This window comes from Engystomops pustulosus, chromosome 8, assembly GCF_040894005.1.
Source record: "Engystomops pustulosus chromosome 8, aEngPut4.maternal, whole genome shotgun sequence".
In the NCBI taxonomy this organism is placed as follows: domain Eukaryota; kingdom Metazoa; phylum Chordata; class Amphibia; order Anura; family Leptodactylidae; genus Engystomops; species Engystomops pustulosus.
In genome coordinates, this window is record NC_092418.1 from 44,746,592 (window position 1) to 44,766,410 (window position 19,819).

A 19,819-nucleotide genomic window follows, 5' to 3' on the forward strand; every position below is an offset into this window, starting at 1 on the left:
TCTGTGTATACGGATGTTGTTCATGAACACATTTAAACATTTTGTCAAGCTATTAGGTCGCTTCAGTCATAAAATCGCTACTCTTTGCTGCAAATCTGTTTGCTGCAAAATTTTGTGTGGCTGCAAAGTGAAAACCTAAATGTGCAGAAGAGAAGGTCGCAAATAATAATTGTGGAGGACTTCATTTGTTAAAGAGAACCTGTCGGGCAAATTAACCCCCAAAACTAAATATATTTTCATAAACTGTCATTAGAAAGCATTGCCTCTATCCCTACATTGTCCCTCTACATGCCTGTAAACTTAAGCAAGAGATGTCCAATGAGTCATTATGATATTCAGCCGCCCAGCTTATTCATGAGTGGGAGGCATAGCCACTCCCCCATGACTAACAGCCTGTATAATATTGTGACACTTGTGGTGCTTGCGCCCCCTGCAGCCTCTGTGTGTATGAGATACAATTGCTCCAGGATGCTGAAATGAGTATGGGAGAAGAGAGCATGTCGGAAACTTGTGTAGCTGATGTCTGTGTCTCTCACATGTGTATGGGAGTCGAGAGCATGTCAGGTATGTGTGTAGCTGATATCTGTGTCTCTCACATGTGTATAGTAGGAGAGAACATGTCAGGTACTTGTATAGCTGATGTCTGTCTCTCACATGTGTATGGGAGAAGAGAGCATGTCGGGTACTTGTGTAGCTGATGTCTGTGTCTCTCACATGTGTATAGCAGAACAAGTCAGGTACTTGTGTAGCTGATGTCTGTGTCTCTCACATGTGTATAGCAGAACATGTCAGGTACTTGTGTAGCTGATGTTTGTGTCTCTCACATGTGTATAGCAGAACATGTCAGGTACTTGTGTAGCTGATGTCTGTGTCTCTCGCATGTGTATAGCAGAACATGTCAGGTACTTATATAGCTGATGTCTGTCTCTCACATGTGTATGGGAAAAGAGAGCATGTTGGGTACTTGTGTAGCTGATGTCTGTGTCTCTCACATGTGTATAGCAGAACATGTCAGGTACTTGTGTAGCTGATGTCTGTGTCTCTCACATGTGTATAGCAGAACATGTCAGGTACTTATGTAGCTGATGTCTGTCTCTCACATGTGTATGGGAAAAGAGAGCATGTTGGGTACTTGTGTAGCTGATGTCTGTGTCTCTCACATGTGTATAGCAGAACATGTCAGGTACTTGTGTAGCTGATGTCTGTCACTCACATGTGTATAGCAGAACAGGTCAGGTACTTGTGTAGATGATGTCTGTCTCTCACATGTGTATGAGAAATGAGAGCCTGTTGGGTTCTTGTGTAGCTGATGTCTGTGTCTCTCACATGTATATAGCAGAACATGTCAGGTACTTGTGTAGCTGATGTCTGTGTCTCTCACATGTGTATAGCAGAACATGTCAGGTACTTATGTAGCTGATGTCTGTCTCTCACATGTGTATGGGAAAAGAGAGCATGTTGGGTACTTGTGTAGCTGATGTCTGTGTCTCACACATGTGTATAGCAGAACATGTCAGGTACTTGTGTAGCTGAAGTCTGTCACTCACATGTGTATAGCAGAACAGGTCAGGTACTTGTGTAGATGATGTCTGTCTCTCACATGTGTATGAGAAATGAGAGCCTGTTGGGTACTTGTGTAGCTGATGTCTGTGTCTCTCACATGTATATAGCAGAACATGTCAGGTACTTGTGTAGCTGATGTATGTGTCTCTCACATGTGTATAGCAGAACATGTCAGGTACTTGTGTAGCTGATGTCTGTCTCTCACATGTGTATAGCAGAACAGGTCAGGTACTTGTGAAGCTGATGTCTGTCTCTCACATGTGTATGAGAAATGAGAGCCTGTTGGGTACTTGTGTAGCTGATGTCTGTGTCTCTCACATGTGTATAGCAGAACATGTCAGGTACTTGTGTAGCTGATGTCTGTCTCTCACATGTGTATAGCAGAACATGTCAGGTACTTATGTAGCTGATGTCTGTCTCTCACATGTGTATGGGAAAAGAGAGCATGTTGGGTACTTGTGTAGCTGATGTCTGTGTCTCACACATGTGTATAGCAGAACATGTCAGGTACTTGTGTAGCTGAAGTCTGTCACTCACATGTGTATAGCAGAACAGGTCAGGTACTTGTGTAGATGATGTCTGTCTCTCACATGTGTATGAGAAATGAGAGCCAGTTGGGTACTTGTGTAGCTGATGTCTGTGTCTCTCACATGTATATAGCAGAACATGTCAGGTACTTGTGTAGCTGATGTATGTGTCTCTCACATGTGTATAGCAGAACATGTCAGGTACTTGTGTAGCTGATGTCTGTCTCTCACATGTGTATAGCAGAACAGGTCAGGTACTTGTATAGCTGATGTCTGTCTCTCACATGTGTATGAGAAATGAGAGCCTGTTGGGTACTTGTGTAGCTGATGTCTGTGTCTCTCACATGTGTATAGCAGAACATGTCAGGTACTTGTGTAGCTGATGTCTGTCTCTCACATGTGTATAGCAGAACAGGTCGGGTACTTGTGTAGCTGATGTCTGTGTCTCTCACATGTGTATAGCAGAACATGTCAGGTACTTGTGTAGCTGATGTTTGTGTCTCTCACATGTGTATAGCAGAACATGTCAGGTACTTGTGTAGCTGATGTCTGTGTCTCTCACATGTCTATAGCAGAACATGTCAGGTACTTGTGTAGCTGATGTCTGTCTCTCACATGTGTATGGGAAAAGAGAGCATGTTGGGTACTTGTGTAGCTGATGTCTGTGTCTCTCACATGTGTATAGCAGAACATGTCAGGTACTTGTGTAGCTGATGTCTGTGCCTCACACATGTGTATAGCAGAACATGTCAGGTGCTTGTGTAGCTGATTTCTGTCACTCACATGTGTATAGCAGAACAGGTCAGGTACTTGTGTAGATGATGTCTGTCTCTCACATGTGTATGAGAAATGAGAGCCTGTTGGGTACTTGGTTAGCTGATGTCTGTGTCTCTCACATGTGTATAGCAGAACATGTCAGGTACTCGTGTAGCTGATGTCTGTCTCTCACATGTGTATAGCAGAACAGGTCAGGTACTTGTGTAGCTGATGTCTGTCTCTCACATGTGTATGAGAAATGAGAGCCTGTTGGGTACTTGTGTAGCTGATGTCTGTGTCTCTCACATGTGTATAGCAGAACATGTCAGGTACTTGTTTAGCTGATGTCTGTGTCTCACACATATGTATAGCAGAACATGTCAGGTACTTGTGTAGCTGATGTCTGTCACTCACATGTGTATAGCAGAACAGGTCAGGTACTTGAGTAGCTGATGTCTGTCTCTCACATGTGTATGGGAAACGAGAGCCTGTTGGGTACTTGTGTAGCTGATGTCTGTGTCTCTCACATGTGTATAGCAGAACATGTCAGGTACTTGTGTAGCTGATGTCTGTGTCTCTCACATGTATATAGCAGAACATGGCAGGTACTTGTGTAGCTGATGTCTGTGTCTCTCACATGTGTATAACAGAACATGTCAGGTACTTGTGTAGCTGATGTCTGTGTCTCTCACATGTGTATAGCAGAACATGGCAGGTACTTGTTTAGCTGATGTCAGTGTCTCACACATGTGTCTTTAGTATTGCCACATAATGTTCTTGCCTCATGATGCCATCTATTTTGTGAAGTCCATCAGTCCCTCCTGCAGCAAAACAGCCCCACAACATGATACTGCCACCCCCGTGTCACAGAGTTGGGATGGTGTTCTCAGGCTCGCAAGTTTCTCCCCTTTTACTCCAAACATAACAATGGTCATTATTATAAAACAGTTCAAGTTTGGTTTCGTTCGACCATAGGACAAGTCTCCAAAAAATTAAGGTCTTTGTTCTTGTGTGCAGTTGCAAACATAAAGAGATGTCTACCACCAGGATAAAGGATTGTAAACCAAGCACACTGACATACTGGTTCTGCTTCAGACGTACTGGATCTGCTCTCCTTTTAGCTTCTTATGCCCTTGTTTATGAGAAAAAAAAGGCTTTAAAAATTTTGCATAATTTTTTATGCATAATTTTAAAGCCCTTTTAGCTTAAAACCCAGGGCATAATAAGCTAAATGAAGAGCAGATTCTTCTAGATGGTGCACATACCAGTAAGTCAGTGTGCTTGGTTTACAATCCTTGATCCTGGTGGTAGATGTCCTTTAATATAGCTTTTTATGTATCTTTTAGAGTAATGGCTTCTTCCTAGCAGAGTGCCCATTTAGCCCATCTTGATACAACACTCATTTCACTGTGGATACTGTCAGCATCTTCACTAGGTTGTTTGCTTTTGTTTTTGTGTTGATATGCACATTTTGAACCAAAACACGTTCATCTTTGGTACACAGAACCTGTCCCCTTCCTGATGGCTGGATATTCCCATCTTGTTTGTACTTGTGTATAATTGTTTGTACAGATGGACAGGTTACCATCCAGTATCTGGAAATTGCACCCACGGATGAACCAAACTTGTGTAAGTCCACAATCCTCTTCCTGATACCTTGGCTGAGAAGTATATGAGAAGTAATTAGCATTTGTACACCTATAGCAATATACTCTACAATATATGGTTGTTGGAATATTTTATATTCTACCTAGCATTATAAAATGATGTATACCATACATTTGTATTAAGCATGCAAGCATATTCTTAAACTGCTGTATTCAACCACACAAGGGTCCTGCAAGGTGCTGCAGACAAAGCTGCTTAACCCAGAAATAACTTTTATTGTTTTTATATTGTTATTTTATTATTATTTCTTTGTATTTACTATTACCCTATTCACCCTGTTATATTATCATTAACTAATTACCTGTTGAATACATGTGGATGAGGTGAAGTCCTTATTTCTCCTAGCTATCCACTTATGGGGAAGTGTTGGATACAATGTTACATACACTCACCGGCCACTTTCTTAGGTACACCATGCTAGTAACGGGTTGGACCCCCTTTTGCCTTCAGAACTGCCTCAATTCTTCGTGGCATAGATTCAACAAGGTGCTGGAAACATTCCTGAGAGATTTTGGTCCATATTGACATGATGGCATCACACAGTTGCCGCAGATTTGTCGGCTGCACATCCATGATGCGAATCTCCCGTTCCACCACATCCCAAAGATGCTCTATTGGATTGAGATCTGGTGACTGTGGAGGCCATTTGAGTACAGTGAACTCATTGTCATGTTTAAGAAACCAGTCTGAGATGATTCCAGCTTTATGACATGGCGCATTATCCTGCTGAAAGTACCCATCAGATGTTGGGTACATTGTGGTCATAAAGGGATGGACATGGTCAGCAACAATACTCAGGTAGGCTGTGGCATTGCAACGATGCTCAATTGGTACCAAGGGGCCCAAAGAGTGCCAAGAAAATATTCCCCACACCATGACACCACCACCACCAGCCTGAACCGTTGATACAAGGCAGGATGGATCCATGCTTTCATGTTGTTGACGCCAAATTCTGACCCTACCATCCGAATGTCGCAGCAGAAATCGAGACTCATCAAACCAGGCAACGCTTTTCCAATCTTCAACTGTCCAATTTCAATGAGCTTGTGCAAATTGTAGCCTCAGTTTCCTGTTCTTACCGGAAAGGAGTGGCACCCGGTGTGGTCTTCTGCTGCTGTAGCCCATCTGCCTCAAAGTTCGACGTACTGTGCGTTCAGAGATGCTCTTCTGCCCACCTTGGTTGTAACGGGTGGCGATTTGAGTCACTGTTGCCTTTCTATCAGCTCGAACCAGTCTGCCCATTCTCCTCTGACCTCTGGCATCAACAAGGCATTTCCGCCCACAGAACTGCCGCTCACTGGATGTTTTTCTTTTTCGGACCATTCTTTGTAAACCCTAGAGATGGTTGTGCGTGAAAATCCCAGTAGATCAGCAGTTTCTGAAATACTCAGACCAGCCCTTCTGGCACCAACAACCATGCCACGTTCAAAGGCACTCAAATCACCTTTCTGTGTTAAGTGTTAACGAGCAGTTGGACAGGTGTACCTAATAAATTGGCCGGTGAGTGTAGTTACATAATTTTTCTGGTTGAAAAAATATGTAGGTTCTTTATGTCCATTAAGCTCAACTGAAAAAGAGGAGGGAAGATGGGAAAAAGGGAACACAAACTTATATTGTTACATAACCATCACATGTTATACGCAGTGTAAAGGCATCTAGACCCTGGCAGGCACTAAAGCACTTGATGAGCTTGGAACCACCCACAAGACAATTTACATCTTATTTGCATTTACCATATGCTCTAGTATAATGCTGTGATAATTTTATAAGGGTATTTTAATGTTAAAGTGAACCTGTGATAAGGAGCCCATTTTCTGGCTCCCCTATGTCCCAGTAGAGAATAGTGTATACATTGTCAAAGAGTTTTTATAGTAACACTGTCTTTTTCTGAAAAAAGATAAGTTAGATGAAAGTTTACCTTTCTGTATGCAGAACTGTGTCCCATGGGAGTGGCTAGTGAGGAGTGGGCCAGATATGTATGACGTCCTGAAGGGGGAAGCGACAGGGGGAGGAGATATGGGGACATGGGAGGGTTTTTTTAATTTGAAATGGATGCATGACGGAGCGGTTTTTCTGATGGTGGGGGGAACCACTTCTCATTGGCCACTCCCAGAGGACTAGTGACACAACTCTAAGTGCAGAAAGGTAAACTTTCATCTGACTTGTCCTTTTTTAGGGAAAAAGACAGTTTTACTATAAAAAGTCTTTGGCAATGTGCACAGAAAAAGTTCTCCTGTTGACATTTCCCTTTAAGGGCTCTACCCAGTGTGGGTTCAGTAGACATACAGCATCTGACAAACTCTCTATAATTGGTTTCAGGCTTTTGCTTTCTGAACGCAGGAACTGAATCTTAAAATAACTAACAACAAATGTGTAAATCACATTAGAAAGTTGAAAACTTCAAAAACAAGTATAAATAAGCAGATTTATAAAGTTTTTAGAGTTCAGCCATAAGATGTGGGGTTTACATATGCAATTGTCTGTTAATCCATAAAATGGATACAAAATGTAGAAATCCAAGTGTTGTTGCTCAGTGAATCTTCAGTCAGTTTGTGTATACGCTTTTTTAGCATTTTTTCTCAAGCAATTAAACGATCTTTCCGGTTCCGTGCACCAAACCTTGTCTGCTCTATTCAGCGACATTGGAATTCCAGGAGCAGCATTGCATTCTGTGACAGGGAGCATTCTATCTTCAGGGAATTCTTTGATATGGTAAAAAGCAGAAAATGAAGGTCTGGGAGTAGAACGCCAATTTAAGATGATAAAAACCATATATGCATAAATTACAGGTGGTTTGCCTGGAACAGATAGCATAAGTTCAGCGCTAACTTCTCATCATTACGGCTTTTAAATTATTGTTGAACCAGATTTGCGAAGCAAACATACAAACAGACTGGGACAATGAAAGCAATTTTAGAGGATTATCTAGCGGCATTACTGAAAATAACTTCATTTGCAGAAAGATGTCTTCAATAAATATTCTTTTTTAGTCTTATATTAATAACTACTTTATGCTTATTAGTCAGTTAATAATTTTTTTGGCCTATTTTTTAGATAGGGAACTGTGGTTAGAAGTGGGCTGACAGAGCTTGAGGGCTCATTGGGGATACATTTATGTGCCCATCTGATCCATTACTGATCAACATTGCTTTCAATATTAGATAAATAGGGACGCTATAAGAAAAAAGATTAAAATGTCATTTTTTTTGTTGGTTCAGGATAAAGTGACTTGGGAGATGGACTCCCCATTATAAAATATTAAGGGGAATGTAGGAAAGCATGATTAAAGAGGACCTAAATAAAGTAAGCAGCTCCTAGCGCTAACCCATTTTTAGCAGTGTTAAACTGCTAGCTCGATCAGAACCCTCTGATAAAGCTATAAGACACTGCACTGCCATACCCTCAGAATGCCGAACCAAGCTTACAGTGGTCCGGCATATTCATGAGGGGGCGGTCCGAGGAGGCGGTGGCTTCCGCATGAAACCGTGCAGTCACCGCCTGCCTATAGCGTTGGAAGTTCGGTCCGGGGAAGAAGCAGGGCCCCAGACTGCCCCCTGAACCACTGTAACTTTGGCGCAGCGTTCCTAGGGTGTGGTGCTGCAGTGTCTAATAGCTTTATCGGAGGATTACGATAAAGCTAGTAGTTTAACACTACTAAAAATGCGGTAGTGCTAGGAGCTGCACTTTTTTTAAGGTGACAGGTCTTCTTTAACCCCTTACCGACATGTGACATAGTATTAAGTCACATGCCGGGTCCTGGTGCATGGAGAGGGCACGCAGGCCGAGCCCTCTCCATAGCCGGTAAGTCTTTGCTGCATATTGCAGCAAAGGCTTACCGGTAACACCAGCGATCGGTGCCAGCACCCATCGCGGGTGTTTTCAGGCTGATCGCCGATCCGTTGCCATGGTAGCCTCGGGTCTCACGAAGACCGCAGGTTACTATCAGCACCTTGTAATGTATGAGGAGTAAAATCCCCATATACTGCCATATTCTAGTATGGCAGTATATGATAGGATCGATCAGACAACCTAGGGTTAATGTACCCTTGGGAGTCTAAAATATAGTAAAAATAAAAAATAACAAAAAGTGTAAAAAAAAAATAAAATTAAAAAACCTAAAAACTCAAATCTCCCCCCTTTCCCTAGAACTGATATAAATATAAATAAACAGTAAAAATCATAAACACATTGGGGCAGATTTACTTACCCGGCCCATTCGCGATCCAGCGGCCGTCCACCAGGTGGCGCTGCTGCGCTGAAAATCATCTGAATGCGCCGGAATGCACCGGGCTGGACCAGGTGAAGGTAAGTGCTTCCCAAGCGACACTTTTTTGGTTTTTATAATGCGGCGGTTTTTCCGAATACGTCGGGTTTTCGTTCGGCCACGGCCCCCGATTTCCGTTGCGCGCATGGCGGCGCCGATAGGCCACAATCCGATCGCGTGCGCCAAAATCCCGGGGCAATTCAGGTACAATCGTCGCAAATCGGAAATATTCGGGTAACACGTCGGGAAAACGCGAATCGGGCCCTTAGTAAATGACCCCCATTAGGTATCACCGCATCCGAAAATGCCCGATCTATCAAAATATGATGACGGTTTTTCACTGAGTTTAACCCCATAACGGAAAATCGCACCCAAAGTCAAAAATGGCACTTTTTTGCCATTTAAAAAAAATTAAAAAGTTCTATAAAAAGTGATCAAAAGGTCGCACAGTCCTAAAAATGATAACATTGTAAACATCATCAAAATTCGCAAAAAACAACACCACCCGCAGCTCCATACACTAAAGTATAAAAAAAAGTTTTTAGCCCCAGAAGATGGCAAAATCCCAAAAAAAACTTTTGTACAGGAGGTTTTGTATCATTCTTTTATTGAACAAGATATGTGGTACAACAAGAATCAACATTGTAAGGTAAGATACGAGCGCCCATCGCGCACGCAGGCGCAGGTGCCCAGGTCTAACATTAGTGCATTTAATCAAGTCATATAATGTTTAGTACGTAGGTAGTTAACAGTTTACACAAGTAGATATCAATTTAACATAGTTGATGTGGCCTTGCCACGGATATAACATCTGTGGAATCAAAGCATCATCTTTGTGAAGTGCTATTGTGAAGTCATAGCCTCTCATCAAAGCGACTATTAAATGTCTAATCATTGCCTATACTCTTATAGTTCCCTTTTGTTATTGGGGAGGGAAAACCCCATCACTAAGGAGGGAGGGAGGGAGGGAAAGTATGGGGAAGAGGGGGAGGCTAGTGTCTGTGAGAGAAAATCTTTTTAACCATTCAATTACGTGAAAGAGAGAAAGTCTTGCGAAGTTCTAAAGTGTGATGAGCGTCGGCTGTGAGCTCTTCCATCCTATATAAAAGTGAGATCTCTGAGAGGAGGTCAGAACAGGTTGGGACCCTAGTGGATTTCCATAAGCGTGGTATTAGAGCCCTGGCAGCTATCAAGACAAAACCCATTAATGACTTTTTGGCTTTCGCAGTGGAGATCGGGAGGATATTTAGCAGGAGAGTAGTGGGTTCGTCGTTCAACCTGGTACCTGTTAGTTTCGCTATAAGTCTAATAACCCTGGCCCAGTGTGGCCTTAGCAAGGGACATCCCCACCATATATGGGTCATAGTTCCTGAAGCCTGTTTACAGCGCCAGCACTCATCGGAGCACGAGGGATATGCTCTGTTCAGTTTCGCAGGGGTCCAATACCATCGCGACAGTATTTTAAAGTTTGCTTCCTGAGCTTTACCCGATAGGGAAAGCCGGTGGCAAAGCTCGAAAGCTTTTGCCCACTCATCTTCTGATAGTGTTTTGCCTAGTTCGAGCTCCCAAGTCCTAACATATGGTAGATCCGATGTACAGGAGGTTTTAATTTTTTGAAATGTATGAAAACATTATAAAACCTATATAAATTTGTTATCCCCATAATCGTACTGACCCAAAGAATAAAGTAGAAATGTCATTTGGGGCGTAAAGTGAAATCCGTAAAATCCAAGCCCACAAGAATACGGCACAAATGCGTTTTTTTACCAATTTCACTGCATTTGAAATTTTTTTCCCGCTTCCCAGTAGACGGCATGGAATATTAAATACCACCATTTTGAAGTGTAATTTGTTACGCAGAAAATAAGTCATCACACAGCTCTGTACATGGAAAAATAAAAAAGTTACAGATTTTTGAAGGTGGGGAGTAAAAAATGAAAACGCAAAAACGGAAAAGGGCTGCGGCGTTAAGGGGTTAAGGACTTGTTTTGAGGTTTGAAACTTGAAGGTCTACTATGTACATTAGGATTTTAACTATGAAGAATAAAGCTTTTATTGCCAAACTGCTGCTTTTATTGCCAAAGTGCTGGATCTCAATTTTTTTTTTTTTATTTTGACCGTTGCCAACACAGATGTTTGAGATTGCGCTATGCAGCGTTGACACCATCATACTCCATGCTAATGTCATTGTTCAGTGGTGAATTGAGCAAGTTTTCTGTATTTAATATTAAAGGATTTATCCAGTTTCAGAAAATAATTGTCTGTATAATGAAAGGTTATAGAATTTTCCAATATATTTTATATATATCTAGATATGTATATCTGCTTGCTGAGACTCTACAGGAATCTTCAATGTTTACTTCTAGTGGATAGGAATCTGTCCATGGCAATTTGATGTCACACAGGTGCACAGTTCAAATATATCAAAAAGAGTAATGAGAGTCCTGTGTGATATCACATGACCAGGAATATAACAAGCCGTGCACCTGTGTGACATCACATGACCAGGAATATAACAAGCTATGCAGCTGTGGGATATCACATGACCAGGGATCAGTTTTTATTCACAGGAAGTAAACAATTTCCTAAATAATGAAAGTAAGCAGAGATCTAGAAAACACTGAGGAATTGATGTAGAAAGTATATTGGAAAATTGTACAACTTGTCATTTTACAAATCATAACATTTATTTATGAAAACTGGACAACCACTTTACACTTTAACCCCTAAAGGATGTACCCAATTTATAGCTTAAAGGAATCCTACCATTTGATGCATTATGACGCAAACATACCTTGAGAATTCTGTAGTTACACTGATGCAGGATCTCATCTTGGTTAATCCCTGAGCTGAGTGGTTTTAGCTGGAAAAAAAAAACTGGGTCAGGCCGGCTGCTTAGATAAACACAATACACGGAGCTTGTAATCATAAATAGAGGTTAGTCAAGACATGACTAATCAACCTGAGCTGGATCACTCGTACACAGCAGCTGGGGTGTTGTGCAGCAATTGATTATTCTGCCTTCAGGCACAACCCAGGGATTACTTCATCCTCTCCTGCAGAGAAAAATGCACTTGCTAGGAGAAGCGCTGAAGCAGCCATAGAAGCGACAGAGCTTAATTATCATAATGTTATATCTGTTTTTTCAGCAAAACCACTCAGTACAGGGATTAAACAACATATGATCCTGCATCAGTGTAGCTCAGCCCCATTTTTTGTATTCTGACTTTCAGAATTCGTAATGATCTTGTTTTAAGGTAGTTAGTTTAACCACCTAAATAAGTTGCAGAATAATATTTCCCATATGCCTGCTTTACATTTTCAGCAATTTTTAAATGTCTGGATAATTTATTTTGATGCCACGCAGCTTACAAATCAAATATTGGTTTTCCGTATTTTCAAGGACATTTCAGAATTAACTTTTTTTGGGGATCATTACTGTTTGTAATGAAATTTTAAGTATAATATTAGAAACCTCCTATATATAAATCCTTTTTCAAGTCTGAACCCTTCAAAATGGTGGTGAAATTTAGAATGGTCTAATTTTGTCGGAAATACGTTCATTTAGCCCTTAAATTTACAAATTTACAAAAGATAAAAAGAGAAAACCTGTCTTAAAATGAATTGGACGTTGTAGAGGTGCACAGCGAGGTGCAGAAGTGAAGCAGCTGCCAGTTTTATCCTATAGACTTTGCTGCCCTTTTGTAGGCTATAAAATTTTAGTTTTTCCGTTAGTGGGGCCATGTGTGGGCAATTTTTTTGCAGGATGAGATGTAGTTTCCAGTGTTACCATTTTGGGGGTTGGTATCCCCTATTGTTGAAAACTTATTAACTTTTTTTGCTTGTGGAGGAGTAGAAAAGCATCAATTATTTAATTGATTTATGGCATTATTTTTTTTTTTTTGGTGTTCACCGTATAGCCTAATAAACATCTTGTTTTTAATCTAAGGGTCAATACGATGATGGGTGGATACCAAACTTAGATAATTTTTGTTATGTTTTACTAAATTTCTCAAAATAAAACCTAATATGGGGAAAAAATCTATTGTTTTTGCATTGCCATCTTCCAAGTGGCATAATATTTTAATTTTTTTTTATCTATGGAGCTGATTGATGGCTTGTTTTTTGAGGGACATGTAGCACTGTGCACCAGTATAATTAGGTAAAACCATAATTTTTGGTGGGTTTTTAATAGTTTTTTTACAGCGTTCATTGTGGAGGTCCAATAATTTTTATTCTTCGGGTTGTTCATCATCTGATTTCTTGTTCATGATAATACCTTGCAAAACTGATGTACTGCAGGGTATTAGCTGTGTCAGCCTATGCACATGCTGTCGTTTGTTCAAGCACTAGGAGCTGCTTACTTAAGTAAACAGCTCCTAGTACCCGATTTATGGGTGACAGGTCCTCTTTAAAGGATATCTACCGCCAGGATGAAGGATTATAAACCAGGCACACTTACATGCAGATGTGTGCCCCCTCTTACAGGATCTGCTCTTCTTTTAGTTTCTTATGCTCTTGTTTTTAAGAAAAAAGGCTTTTAAAATTATAGAAATGACCCTGATTTAACATCATTTGCATAATTTTATGCCCACCAGTATGCCTCCCTGTGCCCCCTCAACCGTGCGGCAGGCTCACTCACCTATCCGCATACAAGTGCTGTCTCCCGCAATGGTGGTAGATGGTAGATGGCGGTAGATTTTCTTTAAATAAAAGATCTGAATTTTCTTTAAAGTAAAAGATTGCTGGGATACAAGAAAAACTTATAACAGGTTGTGCACAACTTTGCTTCCACTTGTAAGGTGATAGATAGCTGGTAGACTAACTTTAGGAACTTGAAAAAACCCTCATGGGATATTATTAAATAATCAAGAAAATTCCTGCACCTCAAACTTATGTTAAAAAATAGCAAAAGTGTTTACTTGATTTTTCAATGAGAGGGGATAGACAGCAGGGTTAACTTGGTGAACTGTTGTACTTTACTGGATCGTACAATACTGTTCTACTGATATGTTACTATTATTCCAATTTGTAAAACATTAAAAGATGTTTGATAAAAGCCTTATACTTTTGTTGTGAGATGCTTAAGCACCATATAGACCACTTTAACTTTGGAATTTGTTTTCAGAGTAGTAGGAATATTTTAAAATTTTGTGGTATCACAATTTGGCGGCCATATGTTCTAGAATATGTTTCATAGTGACCCAGTGGTATCAGATCAACAACATGGCAAGTACTGATCTGTTTGTAACTGGTAATAGAAGTGAATATTGTTCTGTATAACAGATTGGATACTGGTCACCATTCCCCCATATGCAGTATCATTGAGCAGGAAGCAGAAAGTTTCTAAAACGTTTCACATTGCAACATTAACACTTTTTGGATCATCTGTTCTCTCTCATTTCTTAAAATATCCTTTTGTCTATTGGTAAAGAGCTCCTAGATCTCTACATATTCATGTAGTAATATAGTCAAATTCCTGTTGCTTGTGGTCACCACAAAAAGGACTGTAAAAGTTATGGGACACAATGTAAAGAGCAATTGTTAGTGCCTCTCCCTCATCGTTTCTTGTTGTCTACTTTTTTTGGAAAATGTTAAATTCTTCACCCTCTCTGTTTCTGTTCTGTGTTTCAGGTGTGCTCTGGCTGTCCGTGGTGTCTGAAGTGCTGTTCATTTTATTGTTAGTCGTTGGATTCAGCCTTATGTGCCTAGAATTCTTTCAGTCAAATAACGTTGTGGATGGTTTGAAGTTAAATGCTTTTTCCGCTGTCTTCACTGTGTTGTCAGGTAACGTGAAACTCTTACTGAAAAAAAAGAGAAAATGTCACATGCTTAAAATAACTATAAGAACAACTGTCAACTCTCCTGATACATCCATTTTGGCAAATACTTGTATTTATCATGAAGTTACAATTTTAGAGCATTTATCTTAAAACTTAGTGTTGTTCTGTGTCTATGAAAATGTGTCTTGACAATGTAGTGTTACTAGTTTGGGTGTCACATTGTATATATGTAAAGCACTATTGACAAGAGTAATACAATAATGCCCATTTAACTATTTATCAGATAGAATGACATTTTCAGATGATGGCCAGGGCAATTTCTACATAATTAACCCAATAGAATAAATGTCAAAAAATGTCCACACTCCCTAAAGTCATATATCTTTATATGTATACAATGAGGAGAATTCATTCAGACTGACATTTTGAACTCCAGTCTTGTAATTTCCCCTGCTGGTGATCTGGTGCTTGTGTCCACTAAGATGCTCCAGCCTCTTAGTGGATACAGGCACAAACTCCACCAGTTCTGACCTGTAGACCAGTTGTAGACCTGCAGAGTTTTTTGCTATAGCCCTTTGCGCACACACTCCGCACCACAACACACCCATAGTGATGGGCAGTTTGGGGAAACAGCGAAACGGTCTTGGAGGGGGAGATTCACATGTTTTCTCTGCCAGATTTCTGGACCCCATTGCATCCCAAAATACTAATATCGTAAACAATACCCCCACCCTATTAATTTTATTAAAAACAGTGCTTCTTGTTAGTATATACAGTGCTACCTCCAATTAATGGTGGCATATACAAATTAACATAAATACAGCACCAAAAGTCACCTCAATATATAAATATAGCACCAGAACCAAGCTCAGTTTATAATAAATACAGCACAAAAAACAATTGAAGTATATGGATACAGCACCAGAAATTGGTCACTGTACAGAAATACAGCATACCATACCCCCCAACATCCCCCCAAAAATAAATATGCACAGTGCCCTAAATTAATAATATTATATACTGTGTATAAAAAGAAAAAACACTTACCTCGCCTGCGCTCCCACAGTGTCCACTGTGGTGCTCACCAGTGGCGTAACTAGAATCTGATGGGCCCCAGTGCAAAGTCTGTGCTAGGCCCCTGACTATAATGTATGGTTTATAGTCATAGTCTTCTCATATGGGAAAGTTACACGATAAGGGCCCCTTAAACCTCTTGGGCCCTGGTGCGACCGCAACCTCTGCACCCCCTCAAGTTGCTGCACACCAATCCCTCCCCCACACGGTGGTAAAAATGGGCCTGATGATGGCTTTGGGTGCACTACAAAATAATTGGCCAAGGTTGCAATGTTGCCCTAACTTTACTACAAATAATGCTAATATGGCTTAGTTGCGAGTTTTACCAACTGTTGACAGATTTAACCCCAGTGTATGTTTCCATTGCTGATTTCACATCAGATATTTCAGATGCAGACATAACCCCAGTTATTGAAGCTTATCGGCATATGTTCACCTGCTGCAGTTTCCTTACTGAAACCATGGCAATATATGACATGCTCCTTTTTTCATTGCACAACAGAGAAATTTAATCTCCACATAGATTCCGACAGGAGAAAGTCACACAAATCCCTGTGAAAAACCCCATGTGAACAATCCCAGACCGATGCAATAAATTTCAGTGTAAAGGTTGCCCTTCTCAGAATGCAAATACCTGAGACCTAATCACAAGTGAAAAGATTTGAATTCAAAAGAAGATGACAAAATTCAGGAGTAGATGAGAATGGGCTATAAATTGTTAACAGACTATGTTTTGCATTGATCTCTGACAGATCACTGTTAATAAGAAGATGACACATTTATCCTGCGCCCAAGATATCAATTGACGCTGGCAATGATATTTTAGCTGACATTCAGACATCACCCATGAATCAAGACGCCTGCAGTGCAGTGTAATATATTGTCTGCTGATCCCAATTGATACACATTATAGAGTTGGGAATAGTTGTTGGTAATTTTTTATACTAGGATGCTTTTGTCTCATATCTCTTGTGATTCATTTATCCTGTAGGTGTAAAAAAGTTGCCTAATAATTCACACCTAATAAGGTTAGCTTGCTACAAAGGGATAGGAAGGGAGCCAGAAATACTAGATATCATCCCGAGTGCAAGTGGGATAGAAAAGACAGGCTAGCGAGTGATGGTGTGGACCTACTGGGTTGCTATATATTAGGTGTAAAAGGATATCTACCATTTGTCTTTATACATTGTGAACCAAACATACCTTGAGAGTGCTGTAGCAACACTGATGCAGATGTCTTGTTTAATCGCTGATCCAAGTGGTTTTGCTCAAAAAACTATTGTAAAATTAAGGACATTGAGAAAGCTGGGTGCAGACTGGCAACCATACATAAAACAGCTGCTTAAAATGCAATTGATTACTTCTACCTGTCAGGGACATCACAGTGATGATGTATTCTCGGCTTATGCTGGGCAGGACAATGCTGAAGCAGTGCATAATTAGGGTGAGAGGAGAAGCGCTGGGGTATCCTCAGGAGCATCACAGCCTCATTATCATAATTTTATCATTGTTTTTTCAGCAAAACCACTCAATTCAGGGATTAAGATATGTTTCCACATCAGTTTATCTACAGCATTTTCAAGGTATTTTTGGTCCATAAAGCATAAAATCAAATGGTTGATTTCCTTTAAGCTAAACCAACCTTCACAATTTGAGGCTACATTCACATCATGTTTTACAGATATGTTCCGCTAATATGCCTGTAAAACTCCCAATGTATATGATGAACATATCTGTAAACATATACTGGCAGACGGAGGGATCCTTTTTGCACAGTATACATTGCATCCAGTAGGTAATACAAAATGAAAAGACTCAACAAGGTACGTGTTACCTTCATGCTTCCTCCTGCTGAGAAAAGTATATACTCAACCTATAGGGGACAAATGCAACATTATTGCATACACTCCTGACCTTTGCTGAGCGTATTATATAAGGAACGTTTCATCACTTGGGATACAAACTGAACATTGGCAGCAGCCAATCACTGGCTACTAAGAATGTTCACTCCTCCTACCACCTTTGGGGGGGGGGGGGCAACATATTCCACCGTATAAGCATATCTGTCTGACATATCCTTACAATGGAGGGCTAAAAATTAGATGTAAATGTAGCCTGTAGTTGATGTACCTGAGGTTTGAAGACAATATAAGAAGGTACCAACATGGCAGTCATCAAATCAAAATATCCAAAACTCAAACATTGTGGCAGATTTTAACTTAAAGCGACTCTGCTTGATTTTTTTTATCATATTATCCCTAGTCCTTCCAAAATGTACCAATCTATCTTAATGTTCTGATGATTCGTCTTTTTATTTAAAGGGGTTGTGCCAGGTATTGTGATCCACAGGATAGGAGATAACAACTACGGGGACCCCCAGAGCTAACGAGAACCAACTTCCACCTATCACGAGTCCTGTTCTCACTAATTGAATCATGTGGCGTGTGGATCATGTGTCCTGCTGCACCTATCAGTACAATGGGAGCGGTCAGAAATAGCCAAGCACTATACTCCGCAATTTTTTGATGCTCCTATAGTGTTAAGCTGCAGGAAACATTCAATTAGTAAGAATGGAGCCCCCACTGATCAGATTGATTGGGGATAACTATTATGCTTGCTATTACCACTTTAAGTCATGTGATCTCATTGATAGTGGTGTAAATTTTTAGCAGCTGTCTGAGACGTTCTTTCACTCCAAAGCCGCACCACTGTAAGCACCCAGCTTTCCCAGACCTTCTACTGGGAAGACAAGAAGACACCTTCTAGTAGTAACACAGAACTTAGCAAAAGATCTATGGCTACTTGCAAAAATCTGCGTCATCTCATAAAGTCACAAGGACAGCATTCAGGGTCGTAACTATAGTGGTAGCAGCCTATGGGGCCACAGTGTCATGGGGCCCCAGTCATCGGACCGGAAACTAAAGAATGGAGGATGTGCACCATAATATACATGTTATGCTGCACATTGTATAGTGTACTATGTATATAACATATATGTGTACATATGCTGTATATGTGTGTGTATCTGTGATCTGTATATACTGTATTTGTGTTTATATGCTGTATATATAGGTATATAAATGTGTGTGCATATGAGTGTAATATGTATCTTTTTAAGCGGGAAGGGGGCCTCATTCATAAGTCTGCCCTGCCTCTCCTAGTAACGCCCCTGAGAGCATTCATCACTAGAGATGAGTGAGTATACTCGTCCGAGCTTGATGCTCATTCGAATATTAGCGTACTCGAAATGGCTCGTTGCTCGGACGAGTATCTCGCCGTATCTCGAGCATTTAGTTAAGAACAGTGAATAATACATTGAAAAAGTGAACACAGTGAACACAGGATCATTTAAGTGAAGAACACATTGAAAGAACACAGTGAAGAACACATTGCAGATGTTCCGTACATCTGCTAACTTATCAGAAGACACACGTGCCGAACGGTGTTCTTCACAATAGTATGTGAAGAAAAATATGTGTGAAGAACACATTGCAGATGTATGGAAGCATGTGTTCTTCACACATATTGTTCTTCACATACTCGGCATGCGTGTCTTCCGATAAGTTAGCAGATGTACGGAACATCTGCAATGTGTTCTTCACTGTTTTTTCAATGTGTTTTTTCAGTGAAAACATCTGCAAACATCTGCAATGTGTTCTTCTCTAGTGTTCTTTCAGTGAAAAATGCTCGAGTCTCCCATTGTCTTCAATGGGGTTCGTTATTCGATACGAAAACTCGAGCATCGGGAAAAGTTCGACCCGAGTAACGAGCACTCTAGCAATTTAGTGCTCGCTAATCTCTATTCATCACCCTATGACTTATTTCAGATCTTATTGCCCAGCTGTTTGGAGTGTACCAGTTCCCAGAATCTTCTCATCAAAACCTTTGTTGTTGATGAGATAAGTATCTGAACTTCTTGATATCCCCAGTCTTCTGGACCTCATTTAACATCTTGACCAGAGGATGAAGCAGATGGCATTTCTTGAAAACAGCATGATTTCTTGATATCTTGTCACAAGATTTCTGAGCTGTGAGTGTCTATATGTGACAACCTTGTAGTTTTGTTGGTTGCCACTTGTCTTTGTGGGGGGTTTTTTGTTGCAATATTGCATTAAATATGTTGAAATGAAAATTAGAGTCCTTAACCTAATTTGAGCTGAGCTTAAGCAGAGCAGACCTGTATA

At 40.5% G+C, this 19,819-nt stretch overlaps 1 protein-coding gene across 2 annotated transcripts in view; it reads left to right on the forward strand.

The window, feature by feature from the left end:
• The window catches only part of GSG1L (GSG1 like), a 121,702-nt gene that overhangs the window by 81,078 nt on the left and 20,805 nt on the right, over positions 1–19,819 (forward strand). Inside the window, exon 3 of one of the 2 annotated variants that reach the window (XM_072120789.1) lies at positions 14,413–14,565. The exons of the other annotated variant lie outside the window; for it this stretch is intronic. Within the exon in view, the coding sequence (XP_071976890.1) occupies positions 14,413–14,565 (153 nt within the window). The remainder of the gene's footprint in view (positions 1–14,412; positions 14,566–19,819) is intronic. 2 annotated transcript variants of the gene reach the window in all.